This window comes from Coffea arabica, chromosome 5e (genome assembly GCF_036785885.1).
Source record: "Coffea arabica cultivar ET-39 chromosome 5e, Coffea Arabica ET-39 HiFi, whole genome shotgun sequence".
Classification (NCBI taxonomy): domain Eukaryota; kingdom Viridiplantae; phylum Streptophyta; class Magnoliopsida; order Gentianales; family Rubiaceae; genus Coffea; species Coffea arabica.
Window position 1 is genome coordinate 46535941 of NC_092318.1, and position 21916 is coordinate 46557856.

Genomic DNA, 21916 nt, shown 5'->3' on the forward strand with positions numbered 1-21916 from the left:
TTTTTCATTCTTCACATTTTTCAAAATGAAATTTTTCATCTTTTATTGATTATGTGTGTGAATAATTTTTTTTAAAATTCATGTATATATCTATTTGATTTCACTTGAACAGTACAAATAGCATGTAAAATCAAATAGAGATATATTACATACTATTCGTACTACTCAAGTGAAATCAAATAGATATATACATGTGTTTAAAAAAAATTGTTAGTTTTCATTTATATTCATTTTCTTTTACTCGAAATTTGAAAATAAAGATGACATTTAATCCTAAATATTATCGAGTGTTTATATCGAATTAAATTTGAATAGAAAAAGTAAACAAAAGAAAAGTATGACAAAAAGAAATAAGTGATTGGTACTTTCAAATTTTAAGACAATCACAAGGCAAGTAATTTAACTGTTGGTCTTAAAAGTGTCGAATAGAAATTTCAGATTTAAACTGAAATTTGTTAGCACAATTATAGAATTCAAGTTAAGACCCATTAATTAGATGACCTTATTATACAACTCAATAAATAAATTATTACCAAAAGAGAAAGGTTACAAATATTGAATAGGTTCAAATGATGAAATCATATAAATATATACGTGGGTTTCAAACAAAATTATTAGTTTTAAATCCCTATATATATATATCTATTGAATAACATGTGTATAGCTACGATTAGCATGTTTAAATGAAATTCAATAGAGATAAATTACATGTTATTCATATTGTTCAAGTAAAATTAAATAGACATATACGTGAGTTTATAGAAAAAAAGTTATTCGTACACATGATCAATGAGGGATGAAAAAATTCATTTTGAAAAATGTGAGGGATGGAAAAATTCATTTTTTGAAATGTAAGGAACAAAACAATTCATTTTGTAAAATGTTAGGGACGAAAAATTCATTTTGTGAAATGTGAGGGACTATGAATCAGATTATGTAAAAATTTGATTTGACAATTTTGTCCTTAAAAACTAGTCGGAAACCTAGGTAGGGACCAAATTTAGTCAAAAACTAGTTGGAAACCTAGGTAGGGACCAAATTTAGTCAATGTAAATTTGTAAGGGACATAAAATTATACTTTTAAAAGTGAGGGACGAAAAAAGTTATTTTATAAAATGTGAGGGATGTTTTGAACGATTTTCCCTTAATCTTTCCTATATTATCAGTACATACATTGACAATGTTGAATGTATGCCACATCATTTGAATTTAAATTGAGCTTTAGTTTAGAATTTGTATATGTGACATATATCTAAACCTGCTAATATATACGCTATCAGTGTATAAAAGATTTACCCCATAAATAATGCGTCCATAGAATACAATAGACACAAAATTATGAAATTGAAAGGTTGGGGTTAGGAATATTTGGCATTGCATGATAAATAACTCTTTGGATGCAAGAAAATTATGTGGTAATGTTCTTTAAAAACTTTTTCACGATTCATCCTATATAATAAAGAAATAACTACGTGGCCTACCAAAATTAAAAAAAAAGAAATAATTATGCGACAGATTTGAATTATGACCTCCCAATCCATCCATCAAAGGAGGAAAAAAAAAAGGTGTCCCTCTACTCAATAGTGAGAAATGGAATTCAACAATATGGTCCTTGGTGATAATGCCATGGCAAATTTCAATGTGAAATGACAAATTATACTCTCCAATGGAATGCAAAATTGTCATTTTAGAAGACACTTACTTATTGTCGTATTAACATTTTTTTTTGGTCAAAAATTGTGGTATTAACATAAGTGTTATGGCAAAACCATTTGCCTAATACTCCCTCCGTCTCACTTTGATAGTTCTGTTTCCCTTTTTCGTCTGTCCCAAATTGTAGTCCACTTCCAATTGAAGAATGTAGTTATATTTTAATTTTCCTAAAATATCCTTATTTAATGTAAGTTGTTGTTACTATAAACCTACCCCATTTAACGAGAGTTGATTCTTTTTTTACCATCAATTCAAGTTCCCATAAAGTTGTACTCTAATTAATGTGAGGGTATTTTAGGAAAATAGCTACCTAAATTGATTGTTCTAACAAAATTAACTACTTTTTCTTAAATTGTGTGAAAAAAAAAAATCAAGACTATCAAAGTAAGACGGAGGGAGTATAATTGATGGCTTGTTTGACAAACCTATTGGGACAACTTTATCTTTCATAAGGGGAAAAAAAAAAACTTTATCTTTGATGGGCTCCAGTACCAGTTGGGCATTGAGGGATTTCAATTTGCTTATAAAGATCAAGAAACATGTTACCATGGTCGGTTTTCTCTCCCATGTTATATGTTTATGCAAACCCTCTTTCAACTTCACTTAAACCTTACACATTTGATTGTAAAGTCTCAATCCTAATCATTCCTGCCACTTTAAAGACTGGTTATGTTTAACTTTGGTAGACATATTAATTAGTTTAGTACCTATAACCAGAGTGTCAAAGCTCTAATACCATATGGGCAGAGTGTCTTCACCCTTCTCTTTATTAACTTTGTCCATGCATCGTTCACAGCATTTTCATTTATTGGCGAAAGGGAAGGCTTTAAAGTCTGAAATGGTCTTGAATTCGGCGCTTCATTACATGGAAGATGAAGAGGGAAGAGAGAGGCAAAGACAAGTCAAAGCACTTTAATTTGCTTCAAGAAAAGGTCCCTTGAGTTGGTCCAAATAATAGAGTTGATATCATATATTTTTACTAATTCGAGTTCGAACCTCTCTTAAGATATCCATCCGTCGTACAGGATTTGCCTAGTGCGTCTTATTCCTCCGTGTGATTGACAGGCTATTATACGAGATAAGATTTACCTAATGCACACCGCCAAATAACAGGTATGGGTGGTTTATCAACAGAGATAAGTCAACTACACTTTGACATCCCACTTGGAACATGGTATAAATTCCCAGCGTCAATGAATGCGTAGAAAATTTTTGTTGGCTGTTTTTTTTTTCGATAATAAAATGTTACTTATCTTTTATGTATTGCCAATTGGCCATATTACTCAAGGGACTCAAGTAGGTCTGCGACAATTTCCAAGAAAGGTAGGTCGATCACTATTCTCTCAAACTGACACGGTCCAAAATCATGCAACAGCAGCATAATAATAATAATATTAGCGGTAGGTTATCCACACAAGTCGTAGTATGAGAAGGATTTCTCATGCACATAGCACCGGAAACTAGACGTTTTTTTCAAGAACTTGGCACCTAAAACATGCTATACCTAAGATATATGCTACATGGGAATTTCCCATTGTTGAAATCCTAACAGAAAATGGGAAAAAATTAGTAAAGAAACTAATGCACTTTAGCCTAAGGTTGCTTAAGCTTGAACTGAAAATGTGCTGACTGAACTATATATATAGAGAGAGAGACAGAGAGAGAGAGGTGAGGAGTTCAATAAAACATTTATACCCCTTTACTGTAGAGAAGGATATTTTTATAGAAAATTGTTACATTCTGTAGTCAAAAGCTTTCATACAAGAATTGGCAATGCCAGAAGAATGGCAGCCCATAACTCTGCTCTACGTGCCAGGCCAAACAGTTTGAGCAAACCGAGGAGAACAGTGAACCGTGAACAACCAACCAACACAAAATTTATGATGAAAGCTGTAATCCTCGGGGCCCTGGCCGTCCCATGATGTTGGCACCATCATGCTTTAATATGGCGGCAGCACTGGCAAGAAATTCTCAACATGGAAGATGAACTGTTTGATGTTACTTACATTGATTGAATTCAATGTGCAGCAAAAAAATACAGCTGCAATTTCTCATTCGAAAGGGTATAGCATGTGATCTATCTGACCCTAACCTAATTCTCCTCTGTTGCAACATAGCCTAACAGGTCCACTACATCGGCCCTGCCAAGAGGGCTGGGGATTAGGAGACTTGAGAGAAACAGCTATCAATAATTTTCTACAATCATTCGAATCGAGTTTTACTTGGAGCATGTTGAATTGAGTTTTTGTCTAGTTCGGATCGTTTGCTATAATTTTTATAAATATGGATAAAACAAAATTTAGAAAGATACTCGAATTTTTGTCAAAATTTATAAGAATTACATCATTCGAATAGATATGAATAAAATTCAGCTAGACTTGCCCTGTATCCAATACATACAAAAATTTACGGCGTAGGTAATAATATTTTTTCCGCAATTAAGAATATCATGTCGGCCAAGTCGTTACTTTCATATTTGTGATGTCTGTGTATTGAATGGTATCATCAGAGCACTGAGGCAATCTATTTGAAGCGTCATTCTGGGTAAACGGACCACCAAGTTGCCCCAAGATTGTGCTTTAGCCAGAAAGTGATGTGAGAAACCGAATGTACAATCCAGCCTATGGAGGCCAGCCTTGCTTTGATTGTTGTGAGAAATGTATGCCCTATCCATTGTTATGTGGGATCACTCGGTTTGGAGAGGGAAACACAAGTAGGTTTTACTTGAGTAGAACAGATTGCTTCCTCGTTAAAATCGAATTTTGTTGTCGCTTTGAAGATTATGTTGGTACACAATCTCTATCAAAGAACACAAACATAATAAATAAAAATAGTTTGTGGGATTACTTGCACGTAAAAAGTTGAATTTTGCTGTCACTTTGAAAATTGTGTTGGTATATGATCTGTATCAAAGAACACAAATATATTATTAAAAATAGGTAATGATCGACATTTCTTGACCCGTGATGATGACTGAAATCGAATTCATTTAATTTTTTTTATTAAATAAACTCGATTTAGAGAGTTAATGATGCTGAGCTAGATAGATGTGGAGGTGTGTAATAAGTTGTAACTGTTTTTCCCAAGGGGCCATATTTGCCTATATCTTTGACTGATTCCCACTTCCACAGCTCATACTTTTCGTGTCAAGTGTGTATGGATTGCTGAATTATTTTACATAATATTTCGCTTATATTATAAGCACATCTTTTATCTCTCATATATCATTTTTATCGCTCATATTTTTATATTCTCAATTATCATTTTATCTCTCATATATCACATCATAAAAACTATTACAATAATTATTTTAAATAATACGCTAGCCAAACATATCATTTCAAATTATTGTTTTCTTTCCTAATATGCTGTAGTTTGACGTGAAATAAGAACAACTAGTGCAGTAACACTACTATATAGGCAAAATTTTTGGTAGCTCATCTACCATACGAGAGAAATGTACCATTCATTTTAATTTTCTGTTGTGCATTTATAATGCCTGGATTCATCTTTCAATCCTGCATTAGTCTAGTGTATATTTTATAGTCTAGCAAGTCTTTCACCCTAAGGTTAGATTTGTGATTAGCCTTTCACCCCTGATAATGAAAGATTTGTACATCAAGATTGCTCCGGACCTCCAAATGAGATTTTTTCACTTCATTCTGTATTTTTATTCATTTTTTTTATTCCCTCCCCCTCTAAATAATCTCACAGAAAATGAAAAGGCTTGGTGGCACTTTTTTTTTTTTTTTGTTTAAAAAACTCAAATAAACATAAATAAGCCAAAATTTTCCCTGAAGATTACTGATAAAATAGTTGAATCAATTAAGTTTGTGTACAAGTTATCATGGATCACAATTCCAGATATGTATTATTCTGGACATAAATTTTTTCAGAAAGTCTTATGTAAGATTGATACTTTCAGCTGCAGACTGAGAAGAAGGAAGGTGAAAGAAAACAGATGAAACCAATAAATAAGGCCTTCTTTCACACCACTCACGGCAAGTGGCAAGTGGCAACAGATGAAAATAGAAATATAGAATCAACATTAAAAATCTCTCATAAGCTCAGAAACAGATTATTTCCTATTCTGTTTTCTAGAAACTAAAAATAAGTTAGTACATCTAAACCAATATCTATAATCATGATGAACAATCCATGAAAAAGAACCTGTCAAATTCAGTACAAAACACTCATATTAATTAGTGGAAGTATCTAAAACTGCAGCAACGATTCAACTGCTCTGTTTTCAGCGGTAAGACCTGAGAATTGCTCCACAAAATGTACATATTATAGCCCTCCAAGTCTTCCAGTAAAAGGGTACATGGCAGAATCTTGTAGCAGTCTTCATATCAGCCACACTAGCTCCTCCCCCGCATCTTGAGCAAATTCCGGCCGCCGGTTTGCTCCTCCTCACCTTCCTTGTCTGATCAACTAGAAAACAGAAGCAAACCATGATTTTTCTTGATTTTCTTGGCTGAAGAGTGATGGAGTTATTGAGCGGTTGAGAGAGGTTATTTGTTGCTTGCTAAAAGGTTTTGTTTTGTGAAGGCTTTTGAGCAGGTGTGAGTTGTGGGGTTGGAGTTTTGGGCTCTATTTATAGGCAAAAGAGTAGAAGGGAGGAGTTAGAAGTTGGACAAAGTTCTGTTGGATCTCTCTTGATTGACTTTGCATTTTGTATATTGCTATATTTTGCGTTAGCTATTACTACTATTTATTTGGCAACAACCACCAGCAATTGGGCTGGTGGCCACCATCCAGCCATTAAGGCTTGGTGGGATGGGACCTTGAACTCTTGTCTCCCACCAATTGCCATATTTAAAGTGGCCTTCAAAAAAATTCAGGCGGGTGCATAATACACCCGTTTAGTCCGGTGGTGATTCAGTCCCCTCTAGATTATTCTTGGACCTCCTTAAATCCGCCCCCTCTCCCTAATGTAGGATAGATTAGGTTATACAACAGTTGTCATCTCCGAAAAAAAAAAAATTACTATTTATTTGGCACGTTGATTGGTGGACATTTTCGATTTGGTTGCATCCAGAAGAATTCATAAAATCTACATAAAAAAATTTGAAGGATAGGGTGTAATCAAGTTGACTGCTAGGTTAACTAATTGAGGGGAGGATCGGGTTATAGGTTGAGTAGTAAGATGAAATGGATTGTAAATAAGGGGTTTTAGATTCAAAACCTCCCATTAAAAGAAAAAAGGTTGAGTCTACTTGAGAGAAGGGGGTTGGGTTGGATGGTAAGATGAAAGGAATTATAAATAAGAGATTTTGAATTCAAATCCTCTCACTTAAAAAAAATAATTTTTGAGTCTACTTGAATTAAAATGTTTGAGATCAAGTTTGTCGAATCCTTAAAGGTCAAGTTTAACTTTATATTCTTTTACCTTACTCAAGTTCAACCGAACCAAATCCAACTCAATTGAGTTTCTGTGCCGTATATTAGTATATTTATATCATTTTTATACAATTGATATGATAGACATTTCACACCAATAAATTTAAAAGATTCAAAAATATTTATATAAGTTTGAAATTCAGCTGAGCTTAACAAGCGTTTAAGCCTTTCATATTAAGCTCAAAACTCTAATTCATCAAGTTATTTGAACTGCTCAAATTCGAACTCAAACTCGAGTTTTGACCAAAAAAATTAACAAATAGTTCAATTGAGTTCAGCTCATTTGCACCAGAAGACAGAATACATTAATTTCTTAACAACTAATTATGAGTTGAGTGGCAACGAACAACTTTAATGTGGTTCACTAAAAAACTGAAGATAGGAAACAGGTATCCTACTGTTTAGCTGTGTCACTAATTTTGGAAAGCAAATATGGGGAAACATTGAAAAGGAAAATCACATGGGTTGCATAAAAACAGGCTGGGAAACTTTGAGATCTAAGAGAGCACAAAAAGGGGAACAATAAAAAAAAGGAAAGAATTGTGGACATGATATTAAAAATCATTCATTCTTAATTTGAATTGTTTTCAATATCTTCTGCTCGGAAAGTGACTGTACAGATGAATGTTTGGGCGTTTCAGTTTGTGATGTTAATAAATTGCCTTGGATTGTGTTTGCATCTTGTTTGTTGACTCTAAAATTGATTAAGCAATTTAATTTCTTTTCTCTTGCAATCGATCACATTCTTGCCAGAAACTTTTCAATATCAAAGCAAGGCTGCAAAAGAATCAAGTTGCTTGTGACTCGGTACAGTCAAAACTCGAATCAAATTCGTTCAATATTGAGTTCAAGTCAAGTTCGAATCGACTAAGTCAAATTCGAACTCAGAGAAATTTAACTCATTAGTTCGTAAGTTGCTCGATTATATATATATATATATATATATATATATATATATATATATATATATATATATATATATACTATTTTTTTTATTTTAATAGTCAAATTCTTTCTGATGAGACTTCCAATTAGAGGTCTAGTATTAAGAACCAAAAGCAGCGAAATAGCAAAAGATTTACAGGTACAGTATCTCACTGTCCAAATGACAAGAAAATGCAAAGAAGTGCACATTAAGGTCCTGTTTGATAGTCCAGTTTAGTACTTAAATTTAATGGATTCAGATATTAATATATACAAATTGTTTGATAATAAAAAATTAACTATTTGAATTAATTAAGTGGTACTGAATTTTCTAGATAAAACTTGCTATTAAATAATAAACTATTCACTTATCACTGAATATGATATGTACTCAAATCTATTAGATTTAATATTTAATAATTTTAGATTTTAAATTTTAAATTTTAGATTTTAATTTTCAAACTTCAATTTTATCAAAGGCAGCCTAATTTATCCATATCTGAAGGCTCCAAAATTTCTTCAAAGTGTCATCCAACTTAAGTTTAGTCCAGATTTGTTTCAGGTAGAGACAAAATCATTATGGCCTTGGATTATTTCTTATCACTCAGCCGTACGCGTGGAGTTGTTTAGACAGTTACATGTTACATGGTACAACCATCTTGAAGTGATAGCCATGAAATCTCTGCCTTACACGTGGGCGTCAGATAGTCTGCTGTATTATGTTTTTATTTTTTTTTTGTCAAACTAGTCTGCTGTATCATGTAGGGAGGCCAAAATTGTTGAAGTGGAATCCGGGTGGCACCATTACATCCTACTGCTGTTCTTCAATGGCGTCTTCAGAGAGTTGTTAAAATGCCATAAATTTCAAACCCTTTTTGGCAATTACTTTTGAAGAACATAAGGGCTCATGCTTAGCCGTTACTCAGTCTTCACTTCATATATACCAGAAAGAATTAAACGAGTTGATGAATTGTCACTTTCCAGAGTCTAAAAAATTCAGTATTGTTAGATTCAGATCGGACCGGTCCGATCGTAAATCGATCAGGACCGATCCGATTGTAAACCGACCTTTTTTTTTTCGAATTGATTTGTAGTACAAAATTGTTTTAATAAAAAATTGTAAAAAAAGGTTAATTCAATGATTCCGTTTGACTGGTTGATCTGGTTCTCAAGCTACTCTTTTTTATTTTCCCCAAACATAATTTGAATTAGCTAAATTTTAACACTTTCATTTATTAATAGGAATAAGAAAACATCATCTATTGAGTGTAAATACCAAAATCACTCGTTTTTTTGAATGATCTCTAAATCAAGATGTTTTCATCTCTATTATCTTATCAATTTAGCATCAATGATTCCAACTAGCATTAATTTGTTTTAATTTAATTTTCAAGTAGTTTTGGAGAATGGACATATTTTAGTCATGAATTTACATTTTATATATAATTATTAGGTGTATATTTGATTGCAAGTTTAATATTTTTGGAACATTTTATATGATTGCCCGAATATAACCAAGTACTCAATTTCAATATTTCTGAAACTTATAAAAATATCAAAACAATTATAACATTGTGCTGATATAAAGCGAATTTTTGAGAACGGTCTGACCGATCTGATCAGTTTACCCCTGATTTAACCGAGTCGCTATCCAGTCAGAGTTTAACAATATTAAAAAAAAAGAGTTTAGGAACCAAATATTGAAAAAGATAGGCACCTGACAGTGAACGGATGAGATGAAAAATGTGAAGGTTAACAATTTCTTTGTCGCTAATCACATCATGCATTAATGTTTTGTGGATCAGAGTTGATCACTCGATATTTTGTGGCAGTAATGGCGTGCATACTTGTCAATGCAATTTGTAATGAGCGTGATTATGTGTTACATTTCTTGTTCAATGCAGAAACAGAAGTGGATTTCAATCAATTTCTTCCTGCTTTCTTCTTCATTCTTTTTCCTTTTCCCTTTCTTAGATAACAACGATGACCTCATTGATCTTAAAGGGATCTGGACATTTGCCAGCTATTACATGCAAATAAAATCACAAGAAATGTTCAAATAAATTAAAGCCTACATGGTTAAACTTTTTGGTCATGGACAAACTGCTCTTCGAGTCTAAATGCAGAGACAGCTTAAACGAAGTGGCCATGGACAATAATAGAAGCTTCTTTTTTTTTTTCTGTCTTTCTTTTTTTTTTTCTTTTTCTAATCTTGGAGTTATGCAAAAATTGTAAAATTTTCACACTGAAACACTTTAAATTCTACAATCATTAATCGTTTATCATAAGTGTTACTTTCCTGCAATAAATGAATACATGATGATGCTAAGTGAGTCTTTTCATCAAAACAGTACTAGTACTTTGACACCTGCTCTCCCAGTAAAGCCTTCTATACAGATATATCCAGTATCCACTTCTCGTTTGGTAAATTTAGCAGATTTTCAAGCCTTAGCAATCCGAGCACAATAGGAAAAATCAAAATGTACCCAGTTTGTCCTTTTACTCCTTTGTAATAGCTTCAGTATTTCATTTTCTTTATTGGCCTTCTTCTTCATTTCATATCCTTTTGAAGAATAAAGTGATCAGGTAAGTCACCTGTCACGAATGGAAAAAGCAAGGTTGGGTCGCTCGATATAATTATCAACCCAAAAAAAAAAAAAATCATATCCATAAAGACTTTGCATGACAAGTTGGGATTCTCTATATTTGTTCATCTAACCGTTTTTTTTTGGGTAATTTCATAGACTAAAACTTAATCCACTTTGTGTGAACAATTCTATCAATCTTATCAATATGTAATTTCACTGAGGGAAGGGCTAAATTCATACCCCTCCATCCTAAATCCCTATCATTGATATGGTGATGATTTATATTGTTAGCACAAAAACTTTACAAGATGTGAATTTAGCCTCTCCTCTTCTGTAATATCTATTTGTTCTTGTTACAAATTCTAGTTAGCAAAATGGGCGGGATAAGTTTGGGTATGAGATGGGATTGAACAATATGGGTTTAAGTTCAACCCTACCTATAAGTATTTTGGGATTAATTTGGGTGAGATGAGATCACTTTGGGATCCCATCCAATACTCAAATCTATTTCATGTATTCATTTTTATTGAATTCTTCTTTTAGGCTTCGATTGAATTAAGAAATTTGATGAAGGATTTAAACTCCATCCAAGTTGCTTTAGTTGCATAGATTATTTAAGAGACATTTGAGTTTATAATTAATCAATTATTAAAATATATTATAAATACTATAATAATTTACAATTTACAAATTCAAATACCTCCTAAATAATCTAAACAATTAGAGAAATTTGAGCTAATTTCAAATCCTTCCTAAAATCCCTCAGTCCAAATGCAACCTTATTGTTTTTCATATATAACTTATAATATATGTATATATATAGGGATAATATCAGAAACCTCCCCTGAGGTTTCTCTTAATATCACCTGGCACCCCTAAAGTTTTAAAAATATCACTTACCTCCCTTACTTTTGTTATTTGTGTAACAAAATTTTTAAAAACCCTAAACTACCCTTTCACTTGCTAAATAAAAATGTTCCTAAACCACTTTGTTCACTTCAAGAAAACCATCACCTCAAAAGCAATCTCTTATAGTACCACTACATCACAATTCTATACCCCATAAAAATATAAATTTGAAAAATAAAAATGGTATTTGAGAAGAAATACACTTGCATTAATTTAATTCTATATGATCAAAACCGATTTCCTATAAATTTACATTTTTTGACAACATCTTCTCAACCCTTTACTCAAACCATTAAACTATACCAATCATTATAAAAATCAACCCAAAATAAGCAAATAAATCATACCCCACTTTATCACAATCACAAAAAGTAAAAGATAAACAAAATTTAATTTATTATAATTTACAATAAAATATTGCATAGTCATCCAAAAACTATGAGTAAGAGAGAATGATGGAGAAAAGGGAAAAAGAAGAATGTGACTTCCATTTCTTTTTTTTTTTTTAATTTTTGAGCTTCATTTATTTGATATGTTGTGAATTATGTGTCAAGTGAGGGTTAATATAGTCGTTTTACAATTACTATGGGAGGTAAGTGATATTTCTAAAACCTCAAGGGTGCCAAGTGATATTAAGAGAAACCTCAAGGGAGGTTTCTGATATTATCCCATATATATGTGTATATATTATTTTTTATTTCCAATGTTTCTAAATTTTAGTTGAGAGAAAAAAATTCCGATGAAAATGTAAAAAGACTTGTACTTATGATTATTATACACATTATCAGATTTCTTAATTCCTTAAATATTATGAGACAAAAATACTGGTACATTTGAAAATTGTAGCTGTGCATTCTTCTTCTATCAGGTCTCTAGAGGTGTACTTTTGGTTTGCAAATTGTTTAGACAAGAATTAAATTTCTCATGAGATATTTGGGTCCCAATGGGTACTCAGGTGTTTTTCCAAAAATTTCCATTAATTGATAGGTCATATTAGGCCAAACTTCAAAATTACTAAACCCATCCCACTTAAACTCCATGTGAGCATGGATAGCCCATTGAGACTTAGGACAAATTATCATCTCCAAAACTGATATTTTATTAACATTTATAATTTATATAATACTATTTTTCAAGAACTAGTTCACTATAATAATGTTTGGGTAGAAAAATTATTTGAATAACAATTTAGCACTTTTTTATAATATGATATGATATATTTGAAATAAAAGGTGACCGATAATATAAGAAGTTGATTGAAAAATATGCTTATAATGCAAGCTGAATATTATTTGGAAATAAAATCCATATCCAAACAGACTTATGTTCTATGTTATTTTTGTGATTCTCAGAGCCTTGAGCCTTGAGCCTTGAGCCTTTGATCTCAACCAGCCAAAGAGCCGCCAAATTTTCAAAAATCTGTTAGTTTCACACTAGCATGCAATTACCTTTCCTTCCTCACATGACTATTGATGAAGCAATTCTTGCAACGACATTACAGCTCCTTTCTTCTCCCCAGGTCTCCCAGACCCACCTCAATCCCACCTCCTGCAACCTCCCAAATCATCCATCTCTGCAGATCTGGTTATCTTTCTGATGCAATTCACCTCCTAAACTGCACACATTCAGACTTCAGCAAAGTCTCCTCACAACCCGCAATACTCTACGCAACTCTAATTCAAGCATGCACCAAGTTATCTTCCTTCTCACAGGGCCTTCAATTCCATGCCCATGTCATCAAATCTGGCCTGGAAACAGACCGTTTTGTAGGAAACAGTCTGCTGGCTCTGTACTTCAAACTGTGTCCGAATTTCCGGGACACCCGGAAGGTGTTTGATGGATTGTTTTACAAGGATGTTGTGTCTTGGAGTTCAATAATATCAGGGTATATTCGCATGGGAAAGCCCGGGTTTTCGATTGATTTGTATATGGAAATGGTGGGTTGTGGAGTTGAGCCAAACGGGTTTACGTTGTCTGCTGTTATTAAAGCGTGTGCAGAACTTGGAGAGTTGAGATTGGGGAAATGCTTTCATGGGGTTGTGATAAAGTGTGGGTTTCAGTTTAATCATGTCATTGCTAGTGCTTTGATTGATATGTATGGGAGAAATTATGAGTCAGGTGATTCGCGGAAATTGTTTGATGAGTTGATTGAACCGGATGCAATCTGTTGGACTTCGGTGATTTCTGCTTATACAAGGAATGACTTGTATGAGAAAGCTCTTGGATTTTTTTACAGGATGCATAGGAAGGGTGGGTTATTTCCCGATGGCTTTACGTTTGGGAGCCTTTTGACTGCTTTGGGGAATTTAGGATGGTTGAAGCATAGTAGACAAGTTCATGCTAAGGCAATTGCAGCTGGATTCTCTGGAAATGTGTTCATTGAGAGTAGTTTGGTGGATACGTATGCGAAGTGTGGATTGGTTAATGAATCTCAGCTTGTTTTTGATAGAATGATAGAGAAGAATGCAGTTTCATGGTGTGCATTGCTTGGAGGTTATTGCCAAAAGGGTGATTTTGAAAAGGTTGTCGAGCTTTTTAGGCACATGGAAGAGGTTGACCTTTATAGTTTTGGAACAGTTCTCCGTGCCTGTGCAGGTTTGGCTGCTGTCCGCCCAGGGAAGGAAGTCCATTGCCAGTATCTAAGAAGGGGTGGCTGGAGAGATGTTATTGTAGAATCAGCCTTGGTTGATTTGTATGCAAAATGTGGCTGTGTTGATTTTGCTTTCAGAATTTTTTCACAGATGCCAGTCAGGAATTTGATAACGTGGAACTCAATGATCTCTGGATTTGCTCAGAATGGAAGGGGAGGAGAAGCTATTAAAATGTTTAATGAGATGATTAAACTGGGGGTCAAGCCTGATCGTATTAGTTTTGTAAGTGTTCTTTTTGCTTGTAGTCATAGTGGGTTGTTAGATCAAGGTCGTCAATACTTTGTATCGATGAAAGATAATTACAGAATCAAAGCTGAAATTTCACACTATAGTTGCATGGTAGACCTTTTAGGTAGGGCAGGCAAGATAGAAGATGCTGAAGATTTGATAAATAGTTCAGAATTTAGAAATGATTCATCTTTGTGGGCAGCTCTTCTTGGTTCTTGTACTACAGGTACAGATCCTACTGTTGCGGAACGTATTGCTAAGAAAATGATGGAACTGAAACCTGATTATCATTTAAGTTATGTTCTTTTGGCCAACGTCTATAGAGAAATTGGCCGGTGGAACGATGCTCTTGAGCTCAGGAGGCAAATGCAGGACAAAAAGGTTAACAAGATGCCTGGGATGAGTTGGGTTGAAACTAACTCCGGCATCAGTTTTTTGTCTTATGAGAATCCTTTGGAAATGCCTGCAAGAGATCTTGTTGAAGAGGAAAGGGGTTCAATTTTGTCAGTGGAATCATAGAATTAGTCATGAAATATTATCTCTTTCTACCTTCATGAAGCCAAGATATAGTGATTCAAGATATATGGTGATATCAATCATTGCAGTCTTGACTTTCTTGTATTTGTACGACATTACGATCAAGGTGATAGTCTTGCTCCTCAAAGTGATTTAAAGCAACTGCCTGAATAACTACTTTAAGCATGCTCCGCACCCAGATTGAGCAGCAGGGTGGAAATGTTCTTCCATGCTGTGAAGTTTGCCGGGATTGTTTACTTATAACTGAACAAATGTTAAGCTAATCTAATCTGATGCTGTTTTAACATAGCAACCTTTGTTAGAATTACACTAATGTAATATGGCAATTGGCCTCCCTTTTTTTTTTTTTTTTCCATTTGTATTCTTAATGCACGTGCTGATTCTGCTGCTACATATGATGATAATAAGATGTACAAAGTTTATGCTGGCTCTTCCAGGTCTCAAATATGCAGAAATGCACCTTTTGTATGCATGTTGATGCAAATCTGCTTACCACGCTTGCCCTGATTTAACTAAGAGTGCAAAAGCCAAGTCGCCGAATCATTCATATATCTTTCTTCTTTTAGTTTTTCCGGTCTAATTATCGAAATTCGTTTTAGAATTGTGTAGATACTCTACATCAATACTCGGCCTTTCAATTCATGCTGTTGCTGACACTGTATATAAGATTACACAACCATTTCGGGGCCCTCAATAACTGGTTTTTTGTTTTCCTATTGCCTCGTGCATACATATTTTCATTTCATTAAGATCTTCGTCACAATTCTTGATATTAGAAGTCCATTTTTTATCCATTTCTCAAGGACAAATACAATTACACAACATGGATTTTTCTTTCTGGTGCAATTAAGCCAAGTACCTGATTAGGAACTGAATTAATCTTCTGAAGTGTCATTTCGCCATCCTATTCTTGAAGTATCAAGTCAGAACATGTATATTTCAAATTACAAAGCCTGAAATATCAGTGAACTGTGAGTGATCCACCAGCCGGTGAGAGAAAATCATAGTATATGTCATGCAGCTTTGAAGAGCAACCTCTGAAATAGCAGTTTACTTGGCCATGATGTCCAAATGCTGCCAGGATGAAGCACGGTCCATCTCACAGTCTCTGTCTCCATCTTTGTTGCCTGCCAAGTTCAGACGAGACCTATACACAACGAAAAGCTGTAGGACAGTAGAAAGGAGTGCACAACCAACCCGAATAATCCATAAGAATTAAAACTGTATCAAGCACATTCAAGCTTCCCTTGAAATGACTGTAAATTTATCGTTCTGAAGTGAACTATCAGACAACAAACAAGCAAATCATGAATCAGGCATATCCATTCTCTGTTTATCATTCTGATCATTTTGCTTTCTATCTGCTTGACGCGAACAAGAATTCATACTAGTCAGATTTCACATGCTTGTTCAAATTTGATGGATGATGTTATTAAACTTCTTTGAACTAATAATGAAGAGTTTTATCTCATGCTCTCATATCCCCATGAAAGCAGTAGCAATGTAATCTAACATTCTTACCCTCAGTAAAGAATTAAGACATAGAAGATCAATAGTAGGCAAAATTTTTCTGTACCAATAACATGAGGCCACACATGCCCTTTAGTAGAAAGCAAGCTTACAAGGCAAATCATCAGGCATGTGCATCATTTATCTAACTAGTTTGTGGCATCATGCTCAGGAACGTGTCATTCAAAATTCGAAGTTCAAAGTTCTCTGGATATGGAAAATGGTATCCCATCATTAAAGAAACTATACTCGTGAAGCTATCTTTTCTGGAAGCACATGCACAAACAAATATATTGGGCTATTTACACCAATATTGCTATTTTTGTTCTGAATAAGATAAATATCTATTGTATTATCCATGGATTACTCAAAAACTAACTTCAACTTCCAACATATCTCACTTTAAAGTCAAGAAATCAAAATCACATATGAGATCAAACACAAATGGCATTCATGTTGGAAACCAGAAATCCACCATATGTGATCCCAAAGAGTAATTATTGAGACCAATGTTTTCCAGCAAAATTCCAACACAAACAGTTCAGAAAACTTCAGACATTTCATTAGAATCGGTTGTCGTGAAGAATATGAGGTAAGAAGTGTATGTTTATTTCATGCAGCCGCCCTTGAATTGCTGTAGGTGTCATTGCCATGCACAGGTTGGTCCAAAACCATGAATTAGGATTAAAAAAGGTTTACAGGTGGAAAAGGCTTTGGGTTTTGCACCCCAAAAGTGCATTTGGTTTGATTGTCAGTTGTTTATTATGTAAAAGGTTAAACAGACTATGGAGATGCATCATTGAATCTTCATATGCATTTGAAATATAGTGTCTGTCGATGCTGATGATGTCTTGATGTGTCTGAGAGTGTGTTGGTGTGATTTGGAAAAAGAAGAGGAACAAAAGTAACGACATAATCGGAGAAAGAGAAGTCCATTTCTTGAAATCTCTACATTTACAGAAACCTAATAAAAGCATCAGTATTTTTAATTTTAATTTCAAATTCAGAGTAAATATAGCAATGTTATTGAAACTAACCCCACATAAATTTACCACTTAAGTTACCTGCCTATATATTTCTTTGGTTCTTTTATTCTTTCTGCTTCATAGTTACCTCACTGAATGGAAACATATTCTACAGAGGAAGATAGCAAGATCCAGAAGATAACTTGCTGTCAAATTCAATTAGGATTAGATTGTCCAGAAGCTGTACTAACACTGACATCTTGTCTGACTCAGGTCAATGAATTTTTTGCTAAAGGTAAGCACAACTCTTCTGTCCAGTCATCCAAGCATGTTTGCATCCTCTCCAGGTTTAAAACAGCTTCATATCCCAATGTCAGACAATTACAGCAATGAATCCTCAGAAGCTTTTCGCATGGTGAACTTAATTGTTGTTGCCAACAACAGCTCCTTCAAAAATATTTGGAAGAGAAGGGCATATAGTACAGCAATTCACGCATCAAACAACTTGAAACCTATGTAATTTTTTCCTTTTGCTTTTCCTTGTAGCCTTCTCTTTCAGCTCTTACAGCACCATATAATGCAGCAATCGATGCCATTAAAGGTTAATTAAAGATGGTCAAACCAATCCTCTTATATTCAAACTCTCCAAACAGAAAGCCCCATGACTCATAATCACACTGGTCATACATTGAACAAGTACACTAACATTAATAGTAGCAGAAATGCTTTACTAATTGTATAGCTTTTAAGAGCCAGCATATGAAGTATTCACTTTCTGTAACCATAACAGATTATGCCGGCCAAAATTACTATGCATCTCCGGCTTCCTCTTCTGATGCTTGTGGACTGAAAGAACTTCCTTCAGAGACATCCTCAGTGGCAGAATCAAAGCATGGTTTTACATCAAAAGCAAATTTAATCTCTTGATTCACCAGCTCAGCAAGGTCATTCCTGTTGGTGTTTCTGTAGGCACTTATGATAGCCTCATATAGTGATTCACTGGGCTCAATGTCTCCATATTTCAATTGGCTGTGAATTCGTTTTATGCCTTCAACCATGCCAGTCTTCCCATAACAACTTACAAGATGAATGAGGGTGACAACGTCAGGTTCTACTCCCTTATCTTGCATTCTCATGAACACATTCAATGCCTCAGCACTGTTCCCTGAAGCCCCATAAGCATATATTGCTGCATTATAAGCAAATGAACCAAGGGCAATCTCTGCTTTCACAAGGATTTGACAGGATTCAAGTGCAAAAGCATGCAAACCAACTACAGAAAAAACACAGGTTATCACAGCTTGCCTTGCAAAAGGTTTTCCTTCCTGATAAGATGACTCAAGTTGTCTAACTGCTTCAGTTGGAAGACCTCCCTTCTTCAATACTGTAAATAATACTTTGAAGGTCCCTGTGTCTGGCAAAAGCTTTTGCTCACCCATTTCATGCAACAACTGGCCGCAGGCAACTAGCTGGCCATTTGTAGCATAACATGCCATCACCTTATTAAATGCAACACAATCCCTCAGCAAACCAGAAGCTTTCATCTCCTCAGCAACAGCAATAGCTTCATCAAGCATGCCCATGTTCTTATAAACATACATCATGGTAGCAAATGTGACACCATCTGCCCAACCTTTTTCTTTCAAATGATCAAACATCAGTTTTGCTTCAGAGACCATTCCTAATTCGGCATAAAGATTAAGCATACTGTTGGATGCCACTATATCAGGACCACCTTCCATGTTCTTCATCTTCTCATACAGTCGTTTTGCTCCTTCAGCAGATCCAACTTTACTAAATGCCTTAATCATGGAGGTTAAAATTATTTGGTTTGCTGGAAACCCAGATGCTTCCATATTGTGGAAATGGGAAACTGCTTCTTCAAATTTTCCAGCTTCTGCAAACCCATTTATCAATGATCCATAAACAACTTCGTTTGGTCTTACACCTGCTTTTGACATCTCTTGGAAGACACTAATTGCATCAGAAAATCTCCCAATTCGGGCATAATTTGCAATCACTGATGAGAAAGTCAGACAGGATGGTTTAAATCCTGCTTCTCTCATCTCAGCCAGTAAGTCCCTTGCTTGGTCCACTAGATCACTCCCAGCAAACATTTGGATAAGAGAATTAAAAGTACATTCATCTGGCCATGTCCCATGATTTTTCATTCTCTTGAAAAGTGAAAAAGCTTTGTCATACAGCCTTGCCTTACCATAAGCCTTGATCATGACATTGTACTCTAGAACTTCCTTCTTTTGTCCAGATATGTCCCTCTTACTGAAGAACACAGCCTCAGCTTCAGCCCAAAGTCCCTTTTCAGCATAAACATCCATAATTGCAGCATATGACCTTGATGTCAGTCTACCAGTCAATTGTCCCTTCTCAAACAGTGCATTTGCCATTTCATTCAATCCTTCATCGACATACATCTTCATAACAACAGGAAGAGAGTGATCATCAATATGCTTGCCTGATTTCTCCATTTCTTCAATGACAGCCTCTACCTCTTGAACCATATTCCTCTTGCATAGTAGCTGAAGAACTGCCCTAAAGGTTACTTCATCGGGAAAAAGACCAACTTCCCTTATCTTGTGATAATACTGAAGAGCAGTATCTACATTTCCCTGATCTGCATACAAAGATAAGAAAATATTGTAGGTCTTTGTATCAGGATTTATTCCCTTCTTTTCCATCTCATCAAGCAAAGCCTCTGCCTCCGACAAATGACCATGACTTCCACAAATGAAAATCATGGTGTTAAAAGTAATTGTATCCATAGCCACCCCAGAACTTAACATGCCTGCAAACACATCTCCAGCATCTTTCAACCGCCCTGCCTTCCCGTACAAATCAATCAAAGTATTATACGTAGCTGTAAGCCTTGGTTTTTGAACAGACATTTCTCCATCAGTTGAACCCCAATCACTAGAAAGACTGTTTCTACTGCCTGTCCTGAAAAGTTCAGTTAATAGAAAATGCTTCAAACTAACAGGTCCCAACCCATCCTTGGATTGCACATCATCCATCGAATCAAGATCATCCAGTTCAATTTTCCCAGCACACCAATCCTTATAAAACCTATCCCCTCTATCATATTCCCCTGCATCCTTCAATACCCTCACCACGGTATTCATTGTCACCTCATCTGGGAATAGCCCCCTCAACTTCATATGCCTAATCCACAGCAGTGCCTCTTTCACGAGACCTGCTTTCCCATACACATCAACCAGCATCCCATACGTATTATTTGTTGGCAAAACACCTTTTTTTGCCATTTCAATCCAACAAAGCCTCAATTGATCCCATTTTTTCGCCCTCCCCAATGACCTAAGCACAACATTATAATGAATCACATTAGGGACATACTCTTTCTGTGACTTCATCCACTCAAACACCCTCAAAACCTTCTCCCACCTACCTTGCTCTTTGAGAATAACAGTCAACTCCTTAGCATTAAGCTTCCCATAATGCAACTCAAGAACCTTTTCAACATCATTTTCGCTTTCTAGAGACCGTAAAATTGAAGGCAAAATGCCCCCGTACCTTCTTTTCTTAGTACTACCTACACTTCTTGTTGGTAAAGTTGCAGCCTTTGAACAGCACTGCAGCTTAAACCCTACTAAAACCCCATTTTCTTTAAAGTTTTGCTTCTGGGCTTGTGGGATTTTCACTGTTCTGTAAAGGGTCTGATTAGTTCGCGAATTTGAGCTTAGTTCCCATCTTTGCTTTTTGGATGAAAAGTTTTTTGTATGCAAGCTAAACTCCATAAAAATCCTGAAACTGAAAGGAGAATTGAAGTTTTGAAGCTTACTTGGTGGGGAAAAGATGTGGCTTTGGATTGAGTTTTGGAGATTTTCTTGATTTCCCACTGGTGAGAGCTCTATGCATCTGCAAGTATTCGTCAGGAGCATCATAATGCTTCTTACTTTTCTTACATAAATCGTTCTCTGTTTCTTGAAACTTGGAAGTTGTTTTTCAGTTTTTGGCAATAGGAGGCACAACAAGCATTTTTTATATACAAGTGAAGACAAAAAAAACTAGGGGAATCGAGGGGGAAAAAACACAAGAAGAAAAATGATATGTCCTAAATAATTTCAATTGCATACTATTGCTCTGTGTCCATCTTTTAAATAAAAAAATTTTAGTTATATCGTTTTTCAAAAATTGAAAAAAATAAAAAGAGTATAAAGCTCTATATAGTAAATCATTAATTGCGAAAAAGGCTAGCTATTAATTGGTTGTTGGTTTATAACTTTTTTGTGTTTTTGCTTATCAAGCAAGTTTTCTTTTCCCGTGGTTTAAACAAGATGTATTTCACGACAAATTACATGTACAATTTTAGAACAAATACATCATATTTTGTTACTTTTTATATGAGTTCGTCTATAATAGTTGTGTTACAATTACATGACATTCTCTAAATCTTATATTTTAAAACTATGCTTTATTGACATATTTTGGACCGTGTTAACGGTTAGGAACAGTT

At 34.6% G+C, this 21916-nt stretch overlaps 3 protein-coding genes across 6 annotated transcripts; 1 reads left to right on the forward strand and 2 right to left on the reverse strand.

Moving 5' to 3' along the window:
• Positions 1-5675: 5675 nt before the first annotated feature.
• LOC113687800 (uncharacterized) lies at positions 5676-6310 on the reverse strand. Its single transcript, XM_027205322.2, has one exon. It carries the CDS (start codon positions 6167-6169, stop codon positions 5963-5965), a length of 207 nt encoding a protein of 68 aa, XP_027061123.1. The 5' UTR covers positions 6170-6310; the 3' UTR covers positions 5676-5962.
• Positions 6311-12869: 6559 nt separating this feature from the next.
• Positions 12870-15398, forward strand: LOC113687841 (pentatricopeptide repeat-containing protein At1g03540-like). The gene has a single exon (XM_027205360.2). The coding sequence runs from the start codon at positions 13010-13012 to the stop codon at positions 14933-14935; it is 1926 nt and encodes a 641-aa protein (XP_027061161.1). The 5' UTR covers positions 12870-13009; the 3' UTR covers positions 14936-15398.
• Positions 15399-15799: 401 nt separating this feature from the next.
• Positions 15800-21512, reverse strand: LOC113743558 (pentatricopeptide repeat-containing protein At1g73710). Of its 4 annotated transcripts, none has more exons than XM_072048800.1 (2): positions 17679-21512; positions 15800-16080 (listed from the first exon to the last, which is right to left on the reverse strand). In XM_072048800.1, exon 1 carries the CDS (start codon positions 21342-21344, stop codon positions 18237-18239), a length of 3108 nt encoding a protein of 1035 aa, XP_071904901.1. In that variant the 5' UTR covers positions 21345-21512; the 3' UTR covers positions 15800-16080; positions 17679-18236. The 4 variants fall into 4 exon arrangements, with proteins under 4 accessions (XP_071904901.1, XP_071904900.1, XP_071904899.1 ...); XM_072048799.1 differs by having other exon boundaries at positions 15800-16100; XM_072048798.1 differs by having other exon boundaries at positions 15800-16100; positions 17527-21512.
• Positions 21513-21916: the final 404 nt, after the last annotated feature.